The sequence below is a fragment of the Barbus barbus genome (genome assembly GCF_936440315.1).
Source record: "Barbus barbus genome assembly, chromosome: 34".
Lineage (NCBI taxonomy): Eukaryota > Metazoa > Chordata > Actinopteri > Cypriniformes > Cyprinidae > Barbus > Barbus barbus.
In genome coordinates, this window is record NC_136762.1 from 2507501 (window position 1) to 2529033 (window position 21533).

The 21533-nt window shown below is 34.8% G+C and overlaps 1 protein-coding gene across 3 annotated transcripts in view; it reads left to right on the top strand.

Annotated features, from left to right (window-relative positions):
* LOC306854205 (fibroblast growth factor 12-like) overlaps positions 1 to 21533 on the top strand; it is a gene marked incomplete at both ends in the record, with an annotated part of 52808 nt that overhangs the window by 23609 nt on the left and 7666 nt on the right. For 2 of the 3 annotated variants that reach the window (XM_079392036.1, XM_079392035.1), the window contains 2 exons: positions 16989 to 17099; positions 20528 to 20631. In XM_079392036.1, the coding sequence (XP_079248162.1) occupies positions 16989 to 17099; positions 20528 to 20631 (215 nt within the window). Of the gene's footprint in view, positions 1 to 15003; positions 15212 to 16988; positions 17100 to 20527; positions 20632 to 21533 lie in introns of those variants that run through there. The other variant, XM_079392034.1, reaches the window with a different exon arrangement.

A 21533-nucleotide genomic window follows, 5' to 3' on the forward strand; every position in this document is an offset into this window, starting at 1 on the left:
TTCTGTAAGTCTCAAGCCTCAGCATAAGCAGCTTCATTAGATGTTATGGTGACTGTTGAGAGTTTATTTTAGTTTAGGGCCGCTCTGAGTCAGATATTTGACATCACTGCTGTAGTGCTCATGTGACCCTCTCTGTGAAATCCAGGCTGAAGTCTCAATCTAATTATGAGATAACAAGCATCAAAATTTGATTTCAACCATTGATTTCACTATGATATCAGTCTTACTCAGTCAATATTAAAGATATCAAAGTTACATTTTCACAGAATGTTCTTTACCTTGTGAAATATGATTTTTATGTAGAAAACCGTTAATCACCAAAAAAGGACTTTAGCTGGGTTTTCACAGCCAGGGTCACAAATGTGCCTGGATGCACTTTTCAGCACCACGGACAGCAGGGAACCCTTTCCTTTCTTTCCTTTATAATGTGACAGAAACGTGTTTGATGCCATGTGTGCAATTGAAATTTATATTAACAGTGATTTAAGATTTAAACATAACTCAATTTTACATTTAAAATCTTTGTTATTTGAGAAAATTAGGCCATTCAAAGTGTTTGTTTGAAAATTTTTAGAAATGTAGAGATTTAGAGGAATGAAAATTCACCCTATTTATTTTCTAAATGCATTTTATATATCTTATTGTGAATGATTCGTCCATGTATTTTCATTTGTAGATTTTTATTTAACCTCATAATTTGTAATCAAAATGTCATAACTGGATTTTCTTGTGAAACAACAGTAACGTATGCAAAATTCCTTAAATAACTGTTGTATAGAACCAAATTCCATGGGAATTTCTATTTTTTGAAAATCTGTTACATTCAGCATCTCAAAACTGTCGCTACTTATGTTTCAAAAAATTTGGTGTGGAAATATTTTTTCTCAGAATTTTGTGAATTTTTAATGTAGAACTTTAAAACTCAAATAGTTTTTTTCTTTTAAAACATACTCTAATAATGTTTTTATTTACAACTTTGAAAAATAATTTTCTACAGTGTATTGCAGTTTATTATTATTTAGTTCTGATTGTTATAGTCTGAGAGGTGGAGATGCACCTTTACTTTAATCAGTAAATTGTCTGATTAAAAAATAACTGATAAATTCACAGGCATGTTTGTTCCTTCATGGGCATAGAAACTGGTTCATTGGAATTAAATATTAAATTGGACTGAAATCAGAATTATTGGACTCTATTGTTCCACAGGTGCATTGTGGGATCTCGCCATCTCGCCAGTGGCTCTGAGCATGATCACAGATTCCAACAATGCATTTGGAAACAGCCCCAGTTTTTAATCAATAACCAGACTACTTACGCACGCACACACACACACACACACACACAACACTCACTAGATCCAATTACTGCTGCCATTACAGACAGAGCTGCTGCTTTACAGATCCACTCAACTCACTCACGTTACTATAGATAATTATTCATGCCAGTACTATAGCTAAATATGACTTCTGTGTTTAGTGGACTATATTTGTTTCTGAGGCAGGGTTATTATAGTTAACTAAAACCAATATTATTCTGTTACTTAAAATTAATGTTAACTAACATAAAGTAAAAAACAAAACAAACTTATATTATCTGAGCTAGTTGCAAAGTCAACATTTCCCATTTTCATTTCGTTTAAGTACTAAAATAACTACAATTGAATAAACTTTAGGCAAGACACTACATGTGAAATACTATTTTTCCATGCCCTGGACAAGTTTAGATTTTGGGCTATTCATAATGTGTTATTTCAGAATAATGGGAGAAAAAAACATCCAAAATATACAAACTGAATTTCGGAAATGTTAGGACGTTTTTTACATTTGAATAAAATGAATCTAAAATTTGAAACTAAAAGAATTTCAATTCACATGAGCCAATATTTTATTCACAATAGAACATAGATACATTTTTAAACTGAGAAATTTTACATGTTTTTCCACTAAATGAGCTCATTTCAAATTTGATGCTTGCTACAGGTCTCAAAATAGTTGGGACAGGGGCATGTTTACCATGGTGTAACATCTCATCTTCTTTTCAAAACAGTTTGAAGACGTCTGGGCATAGAGGTTATGAGTTTCTGGAGTTTTGCTGTTGGAATTTGGTCCCATTCTTGCCTGATATAGGTTTCCAGCTGCTGAAGAGTTCGTGGTCGTCTTTGACATATTTTTCGTTTAATGATGCGCCAAATGTTCTCTATAGGTGAAAGACCTGGACTGCAGGCAGACAATTCAGCACCGGACTCTTCTACTACGAAGCCATGCTGTTGTAATAGCTGCAGTATGTGGTTTTGCATTGTCCTGCTGAAATACACGTTGTCTGGAGGGGAGCATATGTTGCTCTAAAACCTTTATATACCTTTCAGCATTCATAGTGCCTTCCAAAACATGCAAGCTGCCCATACCGTATGCACTTATGCACCCCCATACCATCAGAGATGCTGGCTTTTGAACTGAATGCTGATAACACGCTGGAAGGTCTCCCTCCTCTTTAGCCTGGAGGACACTGCTTCTGTCATTTCCAACAAGAATGTCAAATTTGGACTCGTCTGACCATAGAACATTTTTCCACTCTGAAACGGTCAATTTTAAATGAGCCTTGGCCCACAGGACACGACGGCGCTTCTGGACCATGTTCACATATGGCTTCCTTTTTGCACGATAGAGCTTTAGTTGGCATCTGCAGATGGCACGGCGGATTGTGTTTATCAACAATAGTTTTTGGAAGTATTCCTGGGCCCATTTAGTAATGTCAATGACAGAATCGTGACGATGAGTGATGCAGTGTCGTCTGAGGGCCCCAAGACCATGGGCATCCAACAAAGGTATTCAGCCTTGTCCCTTACGCACAGAGATTTCTCCACTTTCTCTGAATATTTTGATTATATTATGCATGCACTGTAGATGATGAGATTTGCAAAGCCTTTGCAATTTGACGTTGCGGAACGTTGTTTTTAAAGTATTCCACAATTGTTTACGCACTCTTTCACAGATTGGAGAGCCTCTGCCCATCTTTACTTCTGAGAGACTCTGCCTCTCTTAAGACATCCCTTTTATAGCTAATCATGTTACAGACCTGATGTCAATTAACTTAATTAGTTGCTAGATGTTCTCCCAGCTGAATCTCCTTGGTTGCCCCTGTGCCAACTTTTTAGAGACCTGTAGCAGGCATCAAACTTGAAATGAGCTCATTTAGTGGATAAAAGTATACAATTTCTCTGATTAAACATTTGTTATGTTCTGTTGTGAATATAAAATTGGCTCATGTGATTTGAAAGTCTTTTAGTTTTCATTTTATTCAAATTTAAACAATGTCCCAACATTTCCAGAATTCGGGTTGTACTTTTGTGTTTATTTTATTGCACTTTTTCTATTTGTATTTGTAGGTTTCAATTACAGTGCATATTTTTAAAAGCAGTTTTTTAAAAAGGAGTTTGTTTCTCCACTTTGGCAGCACTTTCATACACAATTTTATTCATATATACATTCTGAAGGCTTTTATAAAGTTGTTTGTTCAAATATCATTCACTTGATTTTATTATTACACTTTATCTATTTGCATCTTTAGGTTTCAATTACAGTTTATAAAGGGTGTTTTGTCAAAATGAGTTTCTTTATCCACTTCAGCAGCACTTACATACACCAAACTTAAGTTTTATTCCTATCTATATTCTCAAGAATTTTATAGATCATATATCATCCATGTGATTCTATTGCATTTTATCTATTTGTGTCTGTATGTTTCAATTAGAATATATATATATATATATGTGTATATGTATGTGTGTGTGTGTGTTAGTGCCCTCCAAAAGTATTGGAACAGTAAGGCCAATTCCTTTATTTTTGCTGTAGACTGAAAACATTTGGGTTTGACATCAAAAGGTGAATATGAGATGAGAGATTAACATTTCAGCTTTTATTTACATCTGGATCTGATACACAACTTATAAGATAGCACCTTTTGTTTGAACCCACCCATTTTTCATGTTACCAAAAGAACAGATAGAATTAACATAGATTAAAGTGAAAAATACTTAATATTTAGTTGCAAATCCTAACTGCATCAAGCCTGTGACCCATTGACATCACCAAACTTTAGCATTCTTCTTTTGTGATGCTTTTCCAGGCTTTCACCGCAGCCTCTTTCAGTTTTGGGGGGTTACTCCCTTCAGTCTCTTCTTTAGCAGGTAAAATGCATACTCTACAGGGTTTAAGTGTAGAGATAGACTTGGCCAGTCTAAAACCTTCCACTTCTTGCCCCTGATGAACTCCTTTGTTGTTTTGGCACTATGTTTTGGGTCATTATCTTGCTGCATGATGAAGGATCTCCCAATCAGTTTGGTTGCATCTTTCTGTAAATTGTCAGACAAAATATTTCTGTAGACCTCTGAGTTAATTTTGCTGCTGCCATCATGTGTTACATCATTAATGAAGATTAATGAGCCTGTCCCAGAAGAAGCGATGAAAGCCCAAGCCATTACATTACTTGTGTAATGTGTACTATAATGTACACCTGTGTACACTGTGTTTCAGATGAGCTTGTATGTTTGGGATCATGAGCAGATCCTTTCTTTCTCCAAACTTTAGCCTTTCCACCACTTTGGTCCATAAAATCAGTCATAAAACCTTGTCCCAGAATTTCTGAGGCTCGTCTCCTATTCTTCTTGCTAATGAGTGGTTTGCATCTTCTGGTGTAGCCTCTGTGCTTGTGTTCATGAAGTCTTCTGCGAACAGTAGATCGTGATACCTTCACTCCTGGCCTCTGGAGTTTGTTGCTGATGTCACTAACAGTTGTTTTAGGGTCTTTCTTTACAGCTGTCACATTGTTTCTGTCATCAACCTCAGATGTTTTCCTTGATCTACCCGTTTGAGGTGTTACTTCAGGAGATTCCAAATGGTTGTACTTGCTATTGCCAGTATTTGCGCAATGGTTTGATTGATTTTTCATCTTCTCTCAGCTTCACAATTGCTTGTTTTTCACCCATAGACACCTCTCTGGTTTTCATGTTGGTTACACACTAACTATTAATGCAGTCTGCACGGATCTGAAACTGAGCGCAGACATTCAGTGCTATTTATTGTTTGAATAATCAATTAATAAGACACACCAGGGCAACAAAACACACCTGTCAGTCACATGCTCCAATACTTTAGGTAACATGAACAATGGGTGGGTTCAAACAAAAGGTGCTATCTTCTAAATTGTGTATCAGATCCAGATGAAAATACCTGTAAATAAAAGCTGAAATGTTAATCTCTCATCTCATATTCATCTTTTGATGTCAAACCCAAATGTTTTCAGTCTACAGCAAAAATAAAGGAATTGGCCTTACTGTTCCAATACTTTTGGAGGGCACTGTATATTTTAAAGGTTTGTTTTGTCAAAATGAGTTTGTTTCTGCACTTTAGCAGCATTTATATACCAAACTTAGCAATTTTATTACCATCTATATTCTGAAGGTTTTTACTGAGAGGTTTGTTCATATATTATTTGCCTGATATTATACATCGTTTTATTCCTAAACTATTTTTTTGTGCTGGCTGTTGACAGTATTTTATGATTTATGGAGTGATAAAAACAGATATCCAAAATCCCCTCTATAAAAACCTTTAACTCTAGGCCCCAATATACTTGTATTAAGTATGAAGAACCAAGGGTTCCCAAACTTTTGAATGTGGTTATTTTAATAATTTCAGCTATTTTTTTTGTCTTGTGGACTATATGTTAACATCTTTTATGGAAAATATCTTACTCAGGACAGTACTAAATAAAAATAACATGCATTTTGTATGATCTCTCTTATTTTGTTAAAATTATTCACATTTTCACAAATTCTGCAAGGGGTTCCCGAACTTTCACATGCAACTGTATATATATAATAAAAGGCAAAAACACAATAAACCTTTAGCGAAAATGAAAATGGGAAATCTAAAAATAAAACCTAATTCAACATACAAAAGCTGTGACACTGATGTGAGGTTGTTGGTATTTGTACTGTTATGAGAGCATAAAATGCTGCTGTTTTGTTGCCAGGAACCACAAAGGAGGGATTTGAACGCTGATCTGCGTGTCATAAATAAACCAGTCACACTCATACATGCTCAAGATCACAAATCACACACAATGTCATCAGAAAGAGTCCCGAGATATTTTACGTGTGTGATTGTGAATGAATTGCGTCATTATTGAGACAAAATCCATGTCTCTGTTAGCATGGAAACGGCATGACGGTTGTCTTGGGGGTTAATTTTGCAACAGTGTTCCACATTTTTTAGTGTACTTGTTTAGGCGTTTAGACTTGAGAAACATTGTCAGTAATGTTCCGGCAGAAATAATTCATGAATCGTGCTATTTATAGCAACCTGACCTTGATTTTTCTTACAGTCGCAGTTTGAATGCTGTAATAGTTCTGTCATGCCACACGTCATATCGAGCAGACGCTCTCAAATAAACCTGCATTACCCAATCACGTTTCCCATTTTGATGTGTTGCCATAGCTACAGCACTTCCCAACACTTTGCATTACCATGGCAGCTATTCTCTCCTCAAAGTTGTTGTCACTGCAGGGGTGCTGTTGCGTGACGGTGACGTCAGCCGTGTATTGTGAAATTTGCATATGCAGTTCAGTACAGCTGTTGTTATCAAATCAGTGCATGCTGCATTTAATCTGCAGGATTCTCAGTGTGTTGAATGCATAACTAGTTAAATTGAGTTTAGGACTGAGGGTTAGGTTTTTTGCATGGCTGGTCTCCAGTTGAGCTTGTTCAGATTTATTCTTTCTTTATGGCTGTTTGGAAGGGTTTGTTCAACATTTGAATATGCAAAGTTCACTGTGGAGTGGCCGTAATACACGTTTTACTATTATTCTATAAAGTACTGTCTGTCTGCTGTGTATATGAGAATGAGAGAGAGGAAGTGCACCGTTTTAAATGATTTTGTAAAATGTATTTTATATTGAGATTCAATATTAGGGAAACATTTACATTCATATTTCCAGTACTATGTGTGTCATACATTTATATTGTTAGATCGGGTCTCCACGCCAGATAATATTTAAGATCCGGACCCCAGATCCCGTCAGAAAATATCAGTTTGTCCAATAACAGAAGAACTAGTCAGCAGAGCTGTTGATACCCAAAATGAGTGTTTTACAGTCTTCTGTCGGTCAAGAAGTTGACCAAGAAAAGCCAGAGAAGAGCAGAAGGAGACAAAGTGATGATGATAAAAAGTAACAGTTTATTGAACAATCTTAGTATGTTTCAATGTTCAGACTTCGTCTGCCCAGGACAAATTCAACAGGTGCAGTTATACCAAAACTGCTTCACAGCAACATCCCATAAACCTTGGGTTTCCATAAACATTCCCCCTTATATATCTCTTATTCATACAGACAAAACAGTTCATGAAAGCCCACAAGCATGAGATTGAACAACAATGAAAATGCATAAGCGAGGAAAATTAATATGAAATATAGAAGCATAATAAACGAATGAATGAATAAACAATAAAAATACTTAATATAATAATAATAATGAATGATAAAATAATCAAATGATAAAAATAATCAAATAATAAATCATATGAATGACTAATGATTATAAAATAATTATTTATATATATATAATATAAATAAATAAATGATTATAAATGAATTAAAAAAACACAACACACACAATTTGCACATCTAAGGATCCTTCAATATATTATTAGAAATATGCATATAGGAAAGAAAAACTATGATAAATAAAATTTGTAAGTTGTAAAGTAAACACAGTTAGTGCGTTTTCTTCCTGCTTGCCTGGTAAAGACGTCTATTTATCCTGCCAGCATTTTCACTAGCTCTATACCATAAATATGATAAATAGCTATTCTTAGTGTGTCAGAGCAAAGAATTAATATTTTCTGATTAAAAGTTCAGCTTTCTTTATTTAAAAAAATCATGTAATGCCATTGTTTTTTGCTGAAAGAAATGACGTCATGTGGTGTGAAAGAATACCGATTTATTTTTACTTGTCAATTAATCCTAACTTCTGAGATACACCGTAAAAAACATTTTTTTTGAAGATTTAAATAAAACAAAGAATAATGGAGTGTTTTACAAGAAAATATTAGTTCAGACTTTTTTACTTCAAAATTTTGTTTAATTCAGTGTTTCTTGCCAGTTCTTTTATTATTATTTTTTAAAATTAAATTTACTATTAATTTCTGAGTGCAAACTGTTTTTATTATTATTATTATTTTGTAACTTGTAACAAAAAAAAAATTCAATAAATCACATAAATCCAAATGTTTTAAGTTTAGTTGTTGGTTGTTTTATGTTAAGGTATAAAGTTGGTAAGAATGTTAAAGTTTTTCATATTTTCATTTGAAGTCTGCATTCATTGATCAAAACTTCAGCATCATTACTCCAGTCTTCAGAAATCATTCTAATATGCTGATTTGATGCTCAAGAAACATTTCTGATTATCAATGCTGAAAACAGTTGTGCTGCCAAATATTGTTGTAGAAACTGAATGGAAAGTATTTGAAATAAATAAAAAACAACTTTTATACAATTATAAATGTCTTTACAGTCACTTTTGAACAATTTGATGCATCCTTGATGAATAAAAATATTAATTTATTTTGGGGAATTTTTTTTTTACCCAAACTCTTAAATACACTCATTATGGAGCACTGGGAGTGAAGCACGGGAGCAGGATGTTTAGTGTGTGTGTGTGTATTGTACTGCCCTCTAGTGGAGTTCATCCAGACTCTTTGTCTTTAAATCAAAATAAAAACTAAAAAAATGAAAGGAGCATTACGATGCCATACAGGACTGTATTAGTGTTATTCACGTGTGCTGTTGGAGATCAAGGGCGCTACATTATACAAGGAACATAAATAAAGAATTCTGTGGTTGCTGTGGAGACAAATAGTCAAATTTGATTGTCGGTATTTATCAGTCTGTATGAGTGAATGTTCAGGGACATTGAGACATTGTTATATAGTTGTTGGATAGTGCTGTTTTAAAGCTGCATGTGGATGTGCGTGCAGGCTGAGAGGTTTGAAGACGGTTGAGCTTTCTCATAAATGATGCAGGCGCTCAGAATAAACAAATACACACATGAAACATTCATCATGCTCTCTAGTGTTTATTTGTGGAGCTGCTACTGCTGTGTTTCATGGGTTGTGATGAAGGCTGCGCTTCATGATGTTTACCACTAACTGGCAGCATAGAGCCGTAGAGCTAGTGAGCTGCCTAACTAGACTGCACTGTTTAGGCATCATGAGGACATAGTCTGTTCCAAAAGGTAGTGTAATTCTGTTTAAGATTGTCTAATGCAGCATTATCTGTCATTTTCAGATCATGCGATGACAGAATGCAATGCATTGAGTGATTTTTCACTATCCCAGTAGTGTATGATTACAGAATAAAACACATGCATTTATTGTACATTGATGGATCTACACATTTTGAGGGAAAATAAATCATAAAAGTGGTTTGTTTTGTTTCAAAATCTTAGAAATGTTCAGGGTTCCCATTGTTGATACGTTAAAGAAGTTAATACTTGTTCAAAACAGCACTCTATTTTACAGTACGTGTACTTCCCTGGTAAATATCTTGTACCTACAGGCAAACGAGTGGTAAAGGTACTTACCTGAGGTGTATGTACATGGTAACAAATAAGAAACACGGCTGAACTTATCAGTCGTACATGCATGGTAATTAGATACTTTACTGTACTTACTAATGTATATACATGGTAAATATGTAGTACTTACAGACAAGTGGGTCAGGCACGTTCTTACAGTATATTGCACATTTCAATATCTGAATGCATTTATACAAATATATTCCGTTAGTAGAAGGCATGTATGAAATGCTTCATTTATATGTATGTGTCCATGTGATGGGGTCAAGAAAGATATTGATTGAAACTTCATAATTGTTGATGACCTGTGTGTGTGTGTTGGTGTTGAGTTTTCTGATCAATTTCCAAACTGCTCCATCAGGGGTCATAATAATGACATATAGCTCCGGTCTGTCATTGGTTCCTTCCTTTGTCGACCAGCCAATCAGAGCACGGCTCCCACCAACCCACAGACACTAAATACAGATTATAGAGTTTCAGTTTCCGTCTCTTATTTTTCCAAATCTGATCTCTGTCTTTGAAACATAAACTCATTTTGGGATCCGTTTTGAGGGCAGGTTACACTCCTCAGGACACACACACACACTCGTGCAGTGCTGAGATGGGGTTATACTACTCCTAAATCATTAGGGGTCATTGTCAACACCCACACTCGTCTTTCACAGAGGATCTGATGAATCTCAGCCTTCCTCTTCCTCCTTAATCTCATCCTGTTCTTTACAGGTCACTGATTTAGTGCTGACTCAACACAGTTCCACAGGTCATCATCATACACAAGTACAACTTTTCTGGATATTTGATATTTAACCTGTTACCTGGCTTGGTGCTTTGCCTTTTTTTTTTTCTTTTTTTTTTACCTATCACATATTTTTGTAATCATCCCAAATTAAATGTCATCTGAAATCATTGTGCTATCATGAAAATGGTACTTTAAATCCCTTTAGCAGGCTCCTCTCCCTGGTGGACAGTGTCAAGTGTCACATTACAAAATTTACTACAATATTTTATCAAAACTAATCTTTTTTTAATCTTGACAAAACACATTGTTGGAAAGGTCTAGGTCATGCATGTATGGTGGTTATTTTGCGATATAAGTAATATATTTATGAACTTGTTACAGGAAAATGCATTAATAAATTCTATAGTGTTTGGGTGTCACCCATTGGCTATTTTTGGTATGGCATCTAAACAAAATCTAATAGGAACCTCAATTTTTGTGATATCAACTTCAAATTTCGAACATGGTTAGACATTCGGCTTTGATTTTATATTCCAAAACATTTGGTAAATTATTTATTTTATATAAAATAAAATATAATAATAGTACAGTACATTTTCTTTACAGTAAACTCATTTGTATTCCGATGCATTCATGATTTCATCACAAACCATTTTAGTGCGCAGAGTGCATTTTCAAGGTCAATGTTCAAAAAGGACAGTTAGGAGGTTATAAGTGATCTGATTATTTTTGCCATCACCTAGCACTAAAGGTCATTGCACAGCAAGGTCAAAATTTGCATGTGTTTTTTCGTATTCGTTAAGATCATTTCACACTGAGAAATTTCCACACGTTAAAAAATAAATACGACCTTATGTTGTGCCGATCACGTTTACACACTGCCTCCAAAACTTTCATCCGTCATAAAAAAATTTGGATCAGCTTCGATTTTCTGCGTTTTCGCATCCATAGCAAGCATTTTGATAGGAAAGGATGACGAATACAAAAAAACCTGGAAAACACATACGGTTTGGACTCAGTATGCAAGGACCTTCAGTGTGCAATGGCCTTAACTTAAAGGAAAAGTACTATAGTAAGATTTAACTGTTTAAACACTATTTCTTGAACAGAACTTTCCTGTAATGGAGGTCTGATCTCGTGAACTATTAATATCAAATTGAGTAGTTATCCATATTTCATATTGTACATTATAATGCTAAGTCAAGTCTAAATTCACTTTTGCCAGCAAAAAACACATTCTTGCCCAAATATTAAATTATAAATTATCAATAAAAATATAAAATATTATATGAAAATTTTGAAATAATTATAATAATAATAAACTGTATTTATGTTGCACCTTTCAGACAAGATGCAACAAAGTGCTTTACATAATCAAAAATTACATAAATATCAAGTTCAACATTACATCTAAACCTTAAATTTAACATTATAAATTAATCTTTCGTAACATTAAAAAAGTTATCATAATTGTAATATTATTTCAATCTTGTTTTTATGGTATTTTTGATCAAATAAATTCAAAACATTACTTTTTTTTTAAAAACATACAAAAAAATAGCTGACCAAAAACATTTGTATCATTATATGTAAATCACAAAATATGATGTGTTTTTTATATATATATATATATATATATATATATATATATATATATATATATATATATATATATATATATATATATATATATATATATATACACACACTATAAAAATTAGGTTAATTGCAGTTGAAATGCATGTAACTTAATGGAAGTAGAATTTGGTTGAATTTTATATATATATATATACTCTAAAAATGCTGGGTTAAATACAAATAAAATGGGTGAATATTGGACAGAACACATGCTGGATTGTTCTCAACCAACTATATATATATATATATATATATATATATATATATATATGGTAAAAATGCATCAGTAAGTGGATCTAAGCGTTCACGCTTTACTTCTAGGGACCTCAAATCTGTGTGTGTGTGTGTGTGTGTGTGTGAACTAGCGTGCACAAGTACTACTGGCCTACTCAGCGGAGACTATATATAGACATCCTCTCTTTCTCTCTCTCCTCCTGTCTTTCTCTCTCTCTCGTTCTCTCAGTGATAAAGTAATCAGTGTTGTGTGATGAAGGTTGAATGATGTATCTGGGTCACAGTGATTGGCCTCTTTACTGGAGACTTCAGAAAGCATCTCTCAGCACCTGACAGCTCTGTGTATTCGATACGATATCGGTACCTGAGTCAGCAGCAGTGACAGCTGCTCCATCAGACCCGCGGGGCGTCTCAATTCACCTCCCCGTGCAAATTAACACCGTTCATCATAAAAAGCAATCACATGAAGCCAAACCATCCATAAATGTAATTATCAAACTGCATTTGAAATGCCCTAATTAAACTTTGCCCTAACGATACCGACTCACAAATATTGTTCGTTTAGAATGGTCTGCATTGTAATGATTTATTTGCAACATTAGTTTTGTACTCGACATCTTGCAAGCGTTAAGAAAGGACCTTTGTGTAATGATTTTGTGATGTTTTTCCCCATGGAAATCTGTCCAGTGAGAAATACCACTTTTTATTCAAAGCTGAGCTGTTTTAGAGAGTCTATAAATTTACAACAATACACTTCAAGGGAAATCGATGAACAAACAGGTGTGACGTAATTTAGAACAAAATCAGGCAAAGAAAAAATGAAAAACTAGAAACTTTCCAGTTAAACACCTTCAGGCTCCCATTGGTTCGCAGCGATTTATGTAATTAGGTGGGTGTGTCTCTGAGGCTCCACCTTCTATGAGGATACAGATTAAAACATGAACACACTGGACAGCTGCTTTATAGTAGAAATTAAAGGTGTAATATTAATTGAAAGCAACACTTGCACTGTTTTTTGCATTTAATCCTGTTTAAAGCAATCTTGTAAGCACATCCACCTTATTTGGCAACTCAGAAATGTTAAAGTAAATGGGATTTTCACTATATTTCAAAATATATACTTTTTTCACACTATTTTTTTTACCCCTATAACCGAAGAATGAACAATAATTTTCCATAAGTATATCTGGGAAGCTAGTTTCCACCACAAGATAAAAAAAATAATTTTTCATGCAATTAAAACCTTTTGAATTGATGTAAACTCAGATTTTCGAGATATAAACTCATATCTCATATACATATATTTTGCATTTGCAAGTTGAGTCTACATCGTGCAATTCTGAATTTATATAGCAATTGTTTTTTTTGTTTTGTTTCTGAGACGGAATAAAAAAATTAATTGCCACTTTATATCTCTCAATTCTGACTTTTTCTTGCTATTGTGAGTTTATATCTCACAATTCAGTTTTTATTTGTATTTGATTTATTTTTTTACCACCACAGAATAAAAAACGTTATTTTAAAGGATTAAAAGGATTTTTTTCACATTTATGACTTTTTCTCACAAATTGCGAATTTACATCTCGCAATTCTGAGTTTGTGTTGCAATCCTGAATTTTTTTTTTTTTACAGAAATCTCGCAATTCTGTTTTTGTTTTTATTCCGCCATGCATGGAATAAAAAAAAAAGAGATAATTGGGACTTTTTGTATATCTCACAATTCTGAGAACATTTAAAGAAAAGTCAGAATTGCAAGAAAACAGTCAGAATTGCAAGACACAAAATCAGAATTGGGAGGGGAAAAGTCAGAATTACCTTTTATTATTGTGGCAAAACCTTCCAAGCTTTCACACCTCAAGTATGAGGAGATGCACCACTTAAAATCCCATATTCACTCTTAATAATAAAGGTTACAAAAGAGTGTTTTTGCAGTGATGCCACAGAAGAACCCAGTGAATAGTTCCTAAAAGAACCATTTTGAAGAACATTTAAAAAATCTAAAGAACCTCTTTCGACTATAAAGAGCCTATTCTGCATTTGAAAGGTTCCATGGATGTTCAAGGTTCTTAGAACCATTGATGCAAATAAAGAACCTTTATTTTTAATAGTGTTGGTCAACCACGTGTTTCTGGTTTAAGCCGCGGCGACTGTGTCATTTTTTTGGGAAAGCTGTTGCTTTGACCTCCCCCCTCTGTTCCCAGTCGAGTCGCTCTCCTTCTATCCGACCACACACACACACACACACACACACACACACACACACACTGCTCTCCCTCCCTGTCTCTCGTATCCTCAGCATTATTCTGACTTCATCTCCTCGGCTGGAATCACTCCAGATGCATTGAAAATCACTCTTGGATTTTCTGTGGATTTTCCCTGCACCGGATCTTTGGAAAGATGCTGGAAACGGACTGTGAGCGGAGATGGGATGAGGGCTGTTAAATCAACATGTTGAGGAGGACAAACCGGATCTTAGTGATGAGAAGTTAAGAAGCGGACACCCGTCGCCCGTCACTTCGAAGCGCTTCATGTCGTGAATAACAGACGCTCCGTTAGGACTCGCGTTTTTGGACGGTCTCTGTGTTGTTATGTGGTCTAATTGTGCGGTTATGTAACTCTAAGTGCTTTCCGTGGTAGGAAACACCGAGTCTATCGGTATCGCTCATGCTCGCTCCCTCGCGCCGGTGGTCTGCACCGTGAATCTGAAACGAATCTGCACGATCGTCACCGGACCCGCGTCCCTCGCTCTCCCGTGAGATGGCCGCGGCGATCGCCAGCTCGCTCATCCGACAGAAACGGCAGGCGCGCGAGTCAAACAGCGAACGAGCGCCGTCCGGTAAACGCCGCTCCAGCCCCGGTAAAGAGCCCACCGGACGAAGCTCCCTGTGCGACCGGCGCCTGTTCGGACTCTTCTGTAAAGTCCGGTTCTGCAGCGGGAAAAAACGACCCGTGCGCCGGAAACCAGGTCAGTTCATTCACACCTGTGCGCAGCGCGTGACGATCACCTGTGCGCGCGGACAACAGCGAATGAGAGTTTGCGTCGCTGTTTATGCTACACTCTGTTTTATTGATCAGGCTACTTTAATGATTGCATTAACATTCATAATGCAAAACAGGTAGTTTATGCACGCTAAATGCCAATATGTGACCCTGGACCACAAAACCAGTCATAAGGGTCAATTATTTGAAATTGAGATTAATACATCATCTGAAAACTGAATAAATAATCTCTCCATTGATGTATGGTTTGTTATGATAGGACAATATTTGGCTGAGATACAACTATTTGAAAATCTGGAATCTGAGGGTGCAAAAAAATCTAAATATTGAGAAAATCTCCTTTAAAGTTGTTCAAATGAAGTTCTTAGCAATGCATATTACTAATCAAAAATTAAGTTTTGATATTTACGGTAGAAAATTTACAAAATATCTTCATGGAACATGATCTTTACTTAATATCCTAATGATTTTTGGCATAAAAGAAAAATTTATAATTTTGAGCCATACAATGATTGAAAATATGAATATTTATACAATATATTAGACATAGTTAAATATACAGTAGTCAACATTTGAAGTGGATCAAAAAAGTTGTGCTAAGACGAGAACGAGTAATGTTTTGGTTTTAGGACAACAAAAAATGTTGACTACTGTATATTAAACTATATTAATGTCTAATATATTGTATAACTATTCATATTACTACTATATATTAGTAACAGGTAGTGAATGTCCTTCACATACAAATGATAACTACATACATACAAATATATGTGAACAATTTAAATATGTATTAAGTTTGAACTTAAAATGTTTAATTTCAATAATGATCATTACATAATGCCCCGATGTTTGATGTTATTAATAAATGTCATTATAAAGTGTGACCATGAGCTGCAGCATCTTACTTTATTCTGAATGGTTACTTTGTAATTAAATTTCACATGAATTCAATTCAAGTTCATTTTCACATATTAGCACTTTTTTACATGTTGTTTTAAAGCAGCTTCACAGATTATACATTTCAGTGTTATAATCAGAAACTATTCTGTTATAAATTAAACGTGTGTATTAAAGCTGGCCAACTCTATTCTGTTCAGTTGGGTTTATGATGTCTGTATCATTTTTGACTACTTTTTCTCCTCTCTCTTCATGCTGGTGACTGAGCTCTTCTAAAATGAGAAATATAGTGCAAGTATGTCTGTAATTCAAATTTCATTGGTCTTTTTATAGCGCGTGACTTTTTTAATACTAAATATTGCGGTGAAACACTTGAAAACATGCTGGGAGTGAGACAGTGTCACAGATGTCAGAGCAGAAGGGGAGCCGGTTTACTAACATAATTAGCAAGGTACTGAAACAATTAACACATTTTAATTGGGTAGCAGCACTTGCTGTTTCAGTAACATGACAGTTCATTCATTTTGAACAATACTAAGCATTATATGACAGTTCAGCATGCATTATGATGCATCCGTTCCTCAAAACTTGTTGTTTGTGTGCATGATTGGTTTATTTAATTGCTTTAAGAAGGGTTTTGCATTGTGTGAACATTTTAAGCTCTTCATTATGGGATCAGAAGAACCTGTAATGTAACATCAGATACTTTAATGTCCAAAGAGTCGTGTAGCTCAGAAACCTGCTACAAAGAAGCATTGAAGCTGTTTCTGAGAGTGCTGCTGGTGTGCAGGCTTTGCGCTTGTGTTTTTGTGACGGGTTTGTGTTTGTGGCGTGTGTTTCAGAGCCTCAGTTGAAGGGGATAGTGACCAGGCTCTTCAGCGAGCAGGGCTACTACTTGCAGATGCAGCCGGACGGAACCGTCAGCGGGTCCAAAGACGAAAATAGCGACTACAGTGAGTCTCTTTCTGTTCCCTCTGTCCTCTGTGTCAGAAACTGATACGCTCTGAAATCCAAAAAGGAATTAAAAGATGATTTGGATTTGCTGCAGATCTTAATGTTCCCTTTTGGGTATATATATATATTACAACATTCAAAACATTGGGGTCAGTGCATTTTTTATATTCAGCAAGGTTGCATTAAATTGATCAAAAGTGACAGTAAAAACATTTATAATGTAACAAAAGATTTACTTCAAATAAAGATATATTTAAAATAAATGTTGTCCTTTTGAACTTTCTATTCATTCAAAAATCCTGAAAAATAAAATCTGTCACAGTTTTCACAAAAATATTGGACAGCAAAACAGTTTTCGACACTGATGATCAGAAATCAGTATATTAGAATGATTTCTGAAGATCATGTGACGCTGAAGACTGGAGTAATGATGCTGAAAATACAGCTGCGCATCACAGAAATAAATTAGAGTTTAAAATATATTCAAATAGGAAACAATTATTTGAAATATTGATAATATTTCACAATATTGCTGTTTTTACGGGGGGGGGGTTTTATCAAATAAATGCAGCCTTGATGAGCAGAAGAGCATTTTAACATTTTACTGACTCCACACTTTTGATATATTTTTAAATATACAAATATCGATAACATTTTGAATATATGTATATAGAATGTTATTATTATCATGTTTTATACATTAAGAAAAAGGCCAGATGCATTGCAATGATAAGAATTTAAGGGGAAAATGTGTTTTTCACCATGCAAAACATCTCAATGTTCCTAGGGTAGACATCGTTTCTGATTTTAATTATTTAAACAAAAAGATTGTCAAAATGAATCATTTCTTTCTTTTGATTTTGGGGTGACTTGAATGTTTTCTTGATAGAGCCGAGAACCCTCATCACGTGTGTGTGTGTGTGTGAGATCTCGCCTGATCTCACAGTTTGCGTGTATTTCTCAGATCTGCATATGCATTCGTGAGCATGGAGGCACACACACACACACTTCTGAGCTCATCTCCCGGGGCGCTGGAGAGGGATGCTTTACTGCTAAAGCTCAGGATTTCGGAGCGTTCCTTCTCTCTTGCAGCTCCTGCATTCTCTCAGTGGTTCTGAAGGTGCCCACTCATGTCTTGAATCTCCTGTGTGATGCTTTTGAATCACACAGCCTTCCTCCTTATCTGCTAAACTCACATTAGCGAGTCCAATGGGCTTAGACAGCGAGTCTTTGTGTGACACACGTGAGACACACATTACTGTTCAGTCCTCGAGTCTTACGACAGATTCAGTGTTAAAGTCAACATGAAATGCACTTCACAACCCATTTGACTACAATACTATGAGTGAAACAGGCGATGCCAGCTGAAAAGCAAAGTTTTCATTTCAATTTGATGAAAGATTATGAACACACACTTTTTCATGCACTTTAATATGCAATCCTTTTCAACAAGACCAACAGTGTGCATTAAGACAGTAAATAGCATCAGGTTTGGCATGTTGCGGTTAAGGACTGATTTTTGTAGTTTTGTTTTGTTTTTAAGCCATTAAGAATTCTCATATAACATGATCGCATTTATCCGACAGCTGTGGGCAAACATGTTTTCATCTAAAGTGAGAATATTGATCAGCTGGAGAGTTGAAACACAATACAGACAGAATTTGGTCGGCTTCCAACAAAATGAAAACAGCTGAAGCAGAGAGAAACAGAATTGCATGAATTCTTGTACAGTGTTTTATGTTGTACAGTAACAAACTTCTTACAGTAACAAACTTTAGTACTCAAGGGGGCAAAAAAAGGTTTCCTGCAAGTGTCTGTCTGTCACTTTATACTTCTGGTCAAACATCTGCTCTCCTCCCTTCCCTTCTGCTCACCAAGGCTGCATTTATTTGATCAAAATACAGTAAAAACAGTGAAATATTATTACAATTTAAAATATATTTATTTCTGTGTATTTTCAGCATCATTACTCCAGTCTTCAGTGTCACATGATCTTCAGAAATCATAATAATATACTGATTTGATGCTCAAGATACATTTCTGATTATCATCAATGTTGAAAACAGCTGTGCTGCTGAATATTTTTGTGGAAACCGTAATGCATTTCATTTTTCAGGATTCTTTGATGAATAGAAAGTTCGAAAGAGCAGCATTTATTTGAAATAGAAATCTTTATGAACCTTATAAATGTCTTTACTGCCACTTTTAAACAATTTAATGCATCCTTGCTGAATAAAAGTATTAATTTCTTTCAAAAAATTGAATTGTAGTAAATCACAAAGTAACGATTTCACAAAAATATTTGATATATTTTCATCATTGATAATAATCAGAAATGTGTCTTGAGCAGTAAATCCGTATATTAGAATGATTTCTGAAGGACGAGTGACTGAAGACTGGAGTAATGATGCTGAAAATACAGCTGCGCATCACAGAAATAAATTACATTTGAACAGATATTCACATAGAAAACAATTATTTTAAATTGTAATAATATTTCACTGTTTCTACTGTATTTTTGATCAAATAATTGCAGCCTTGGTGAGCAAAAGAGACTTCTTTCAAAAACATTTTTAAAAATCCAAACTTTTGTGGATAATGTGCTTGTGTTGTGATTTGTATTTCAGCACATGAATTGAGTTTATGTTCATATGTTGCATAGAGTATGTTCTTCATCACATGAATACTGCTGTAAACATGAATTCTCTCTCATATTCCGCTCTCAATCCCACACGAACACTCATCCCTTGTTCTGGTTCTCTGATCTCTCCTCCCCCTCCATCCCTCCGTTATCCTGCTGCACTCCTCCGCTGCTCCTGTTTTTTCCCTCCTGTCGATTTTTACAGACTGGAACTGAATCAGCAGCAGCGTTACGAGGGTTTGAAACCGTCCTCTGAAACTCAGTGGATTTATTTCTGTTTTTCATTCCATCCCTCGTTTCTCCTTTGAATATTCTTTTGTTTCATGTGAAACATCTGTCCTTTGAGAAGCAACAGACCCTGAGAAATTAACTCATTTCTCCATCCATCCATCCATCCATCCATCCATCCATCCATCCATCCATCCATCCATCCATCCATCCATCCATCCATCCATCCATCCATCCATCCATCCATCCATCCATCCATCCATCCATCCATCCATCCATCCATCCATCCATCCATCCATCCATCCATCCATCCATCCATCCATCCATCCATCCATTTTTTTATTTGAATTGTAATTCTGCATCCTGTTTACTACCTCTGTGCAGATTCATTCATTTACAAGAAATTAATTAAATTGTGAATGGCACAAAACTAAATATCGACCAAAATACTGCATGTCTGTTTATTTTTATTTTCCCAAGGAATTTCAGGAGATAATTGTCCTTTAAGTGTCCTGAGCTCTAAAAGAGCAGTAAGATGTTGGTGTTGGTGTGTTTCAGCTCTGTTTAACCTGATCCCGGTGGGTTTGCGGGTCGTGGCGATACAGGGCGTGAAGGCCGGACTCTACGTGGCCATGAATGGAGAGGGTTTCCTTTACTCCTCGGTAAGAAAACACTCCTCACATCTGTGTGTGTGTGTGTGTATCATGTCTGTTCTGTGTAAAATCCACAGCTTTTCATGTGATCACACAATCTGTTTTGTTTCTTTTCTCTAGCGTTTGTCGGGGTATGTACTATTATGCAATTTTGGTGTAGTGCGTGTGTATTTTGTTGTGTGTGTGTGTGTGTTTTGAAAGCAGGACAGACTGTTATTGTGTTACGGTTGTGTGTTTTGGTGTGTTTTTACAGGCTGAAATGTGTAATATTATGTGTGTTAATATTGTGTGGTTTCTGTTTTTATTGAATTTATTGCAGGTCAGAGCTTTAATATTGTGATTTAAAATTATTGAAATTATTTCAAATTAAATTGTTTTCATATGGAGGACCGAACTAGCAAAAACTAAAAATGATAATTAATTAATTAGTTAATTCATTCATTCATTAAATGTAACAATAAGAAAATAAAGAAACAAATGACTTGATAAAATAAATACAATTAATTAATTTTTTATTAAATCAACCATAGTTGCAAGTTTACTTATTTTTCCTTTATTATTTTCTGTATTTATTTTTACTTTAGTTTTATTATTTTAAACTTAATTTTTATTCTTTAATTTATTTCCATATTTATTTATACAATTATTTATTTTAATTCTTTGCAGGTTTTGTCCTTCATATTTACAAGTGTGATAAGGTATAGGCTATATCTATATTAGTAGATTCTGTATGCATTGTGTAAACAAATAACATCTTGTTTACACAAAATAAATATTTTAGCTGCAATATAAAATGTAAACTTAAGTAATATGCAATTTGCTCTAAAAGTCAGTAAAAACGTCTTTTGCAAACAAGGTTGACTATGTTTGTCTTGTATTAACCTTAAATGTTTTATATCGTTTTTGTTAAT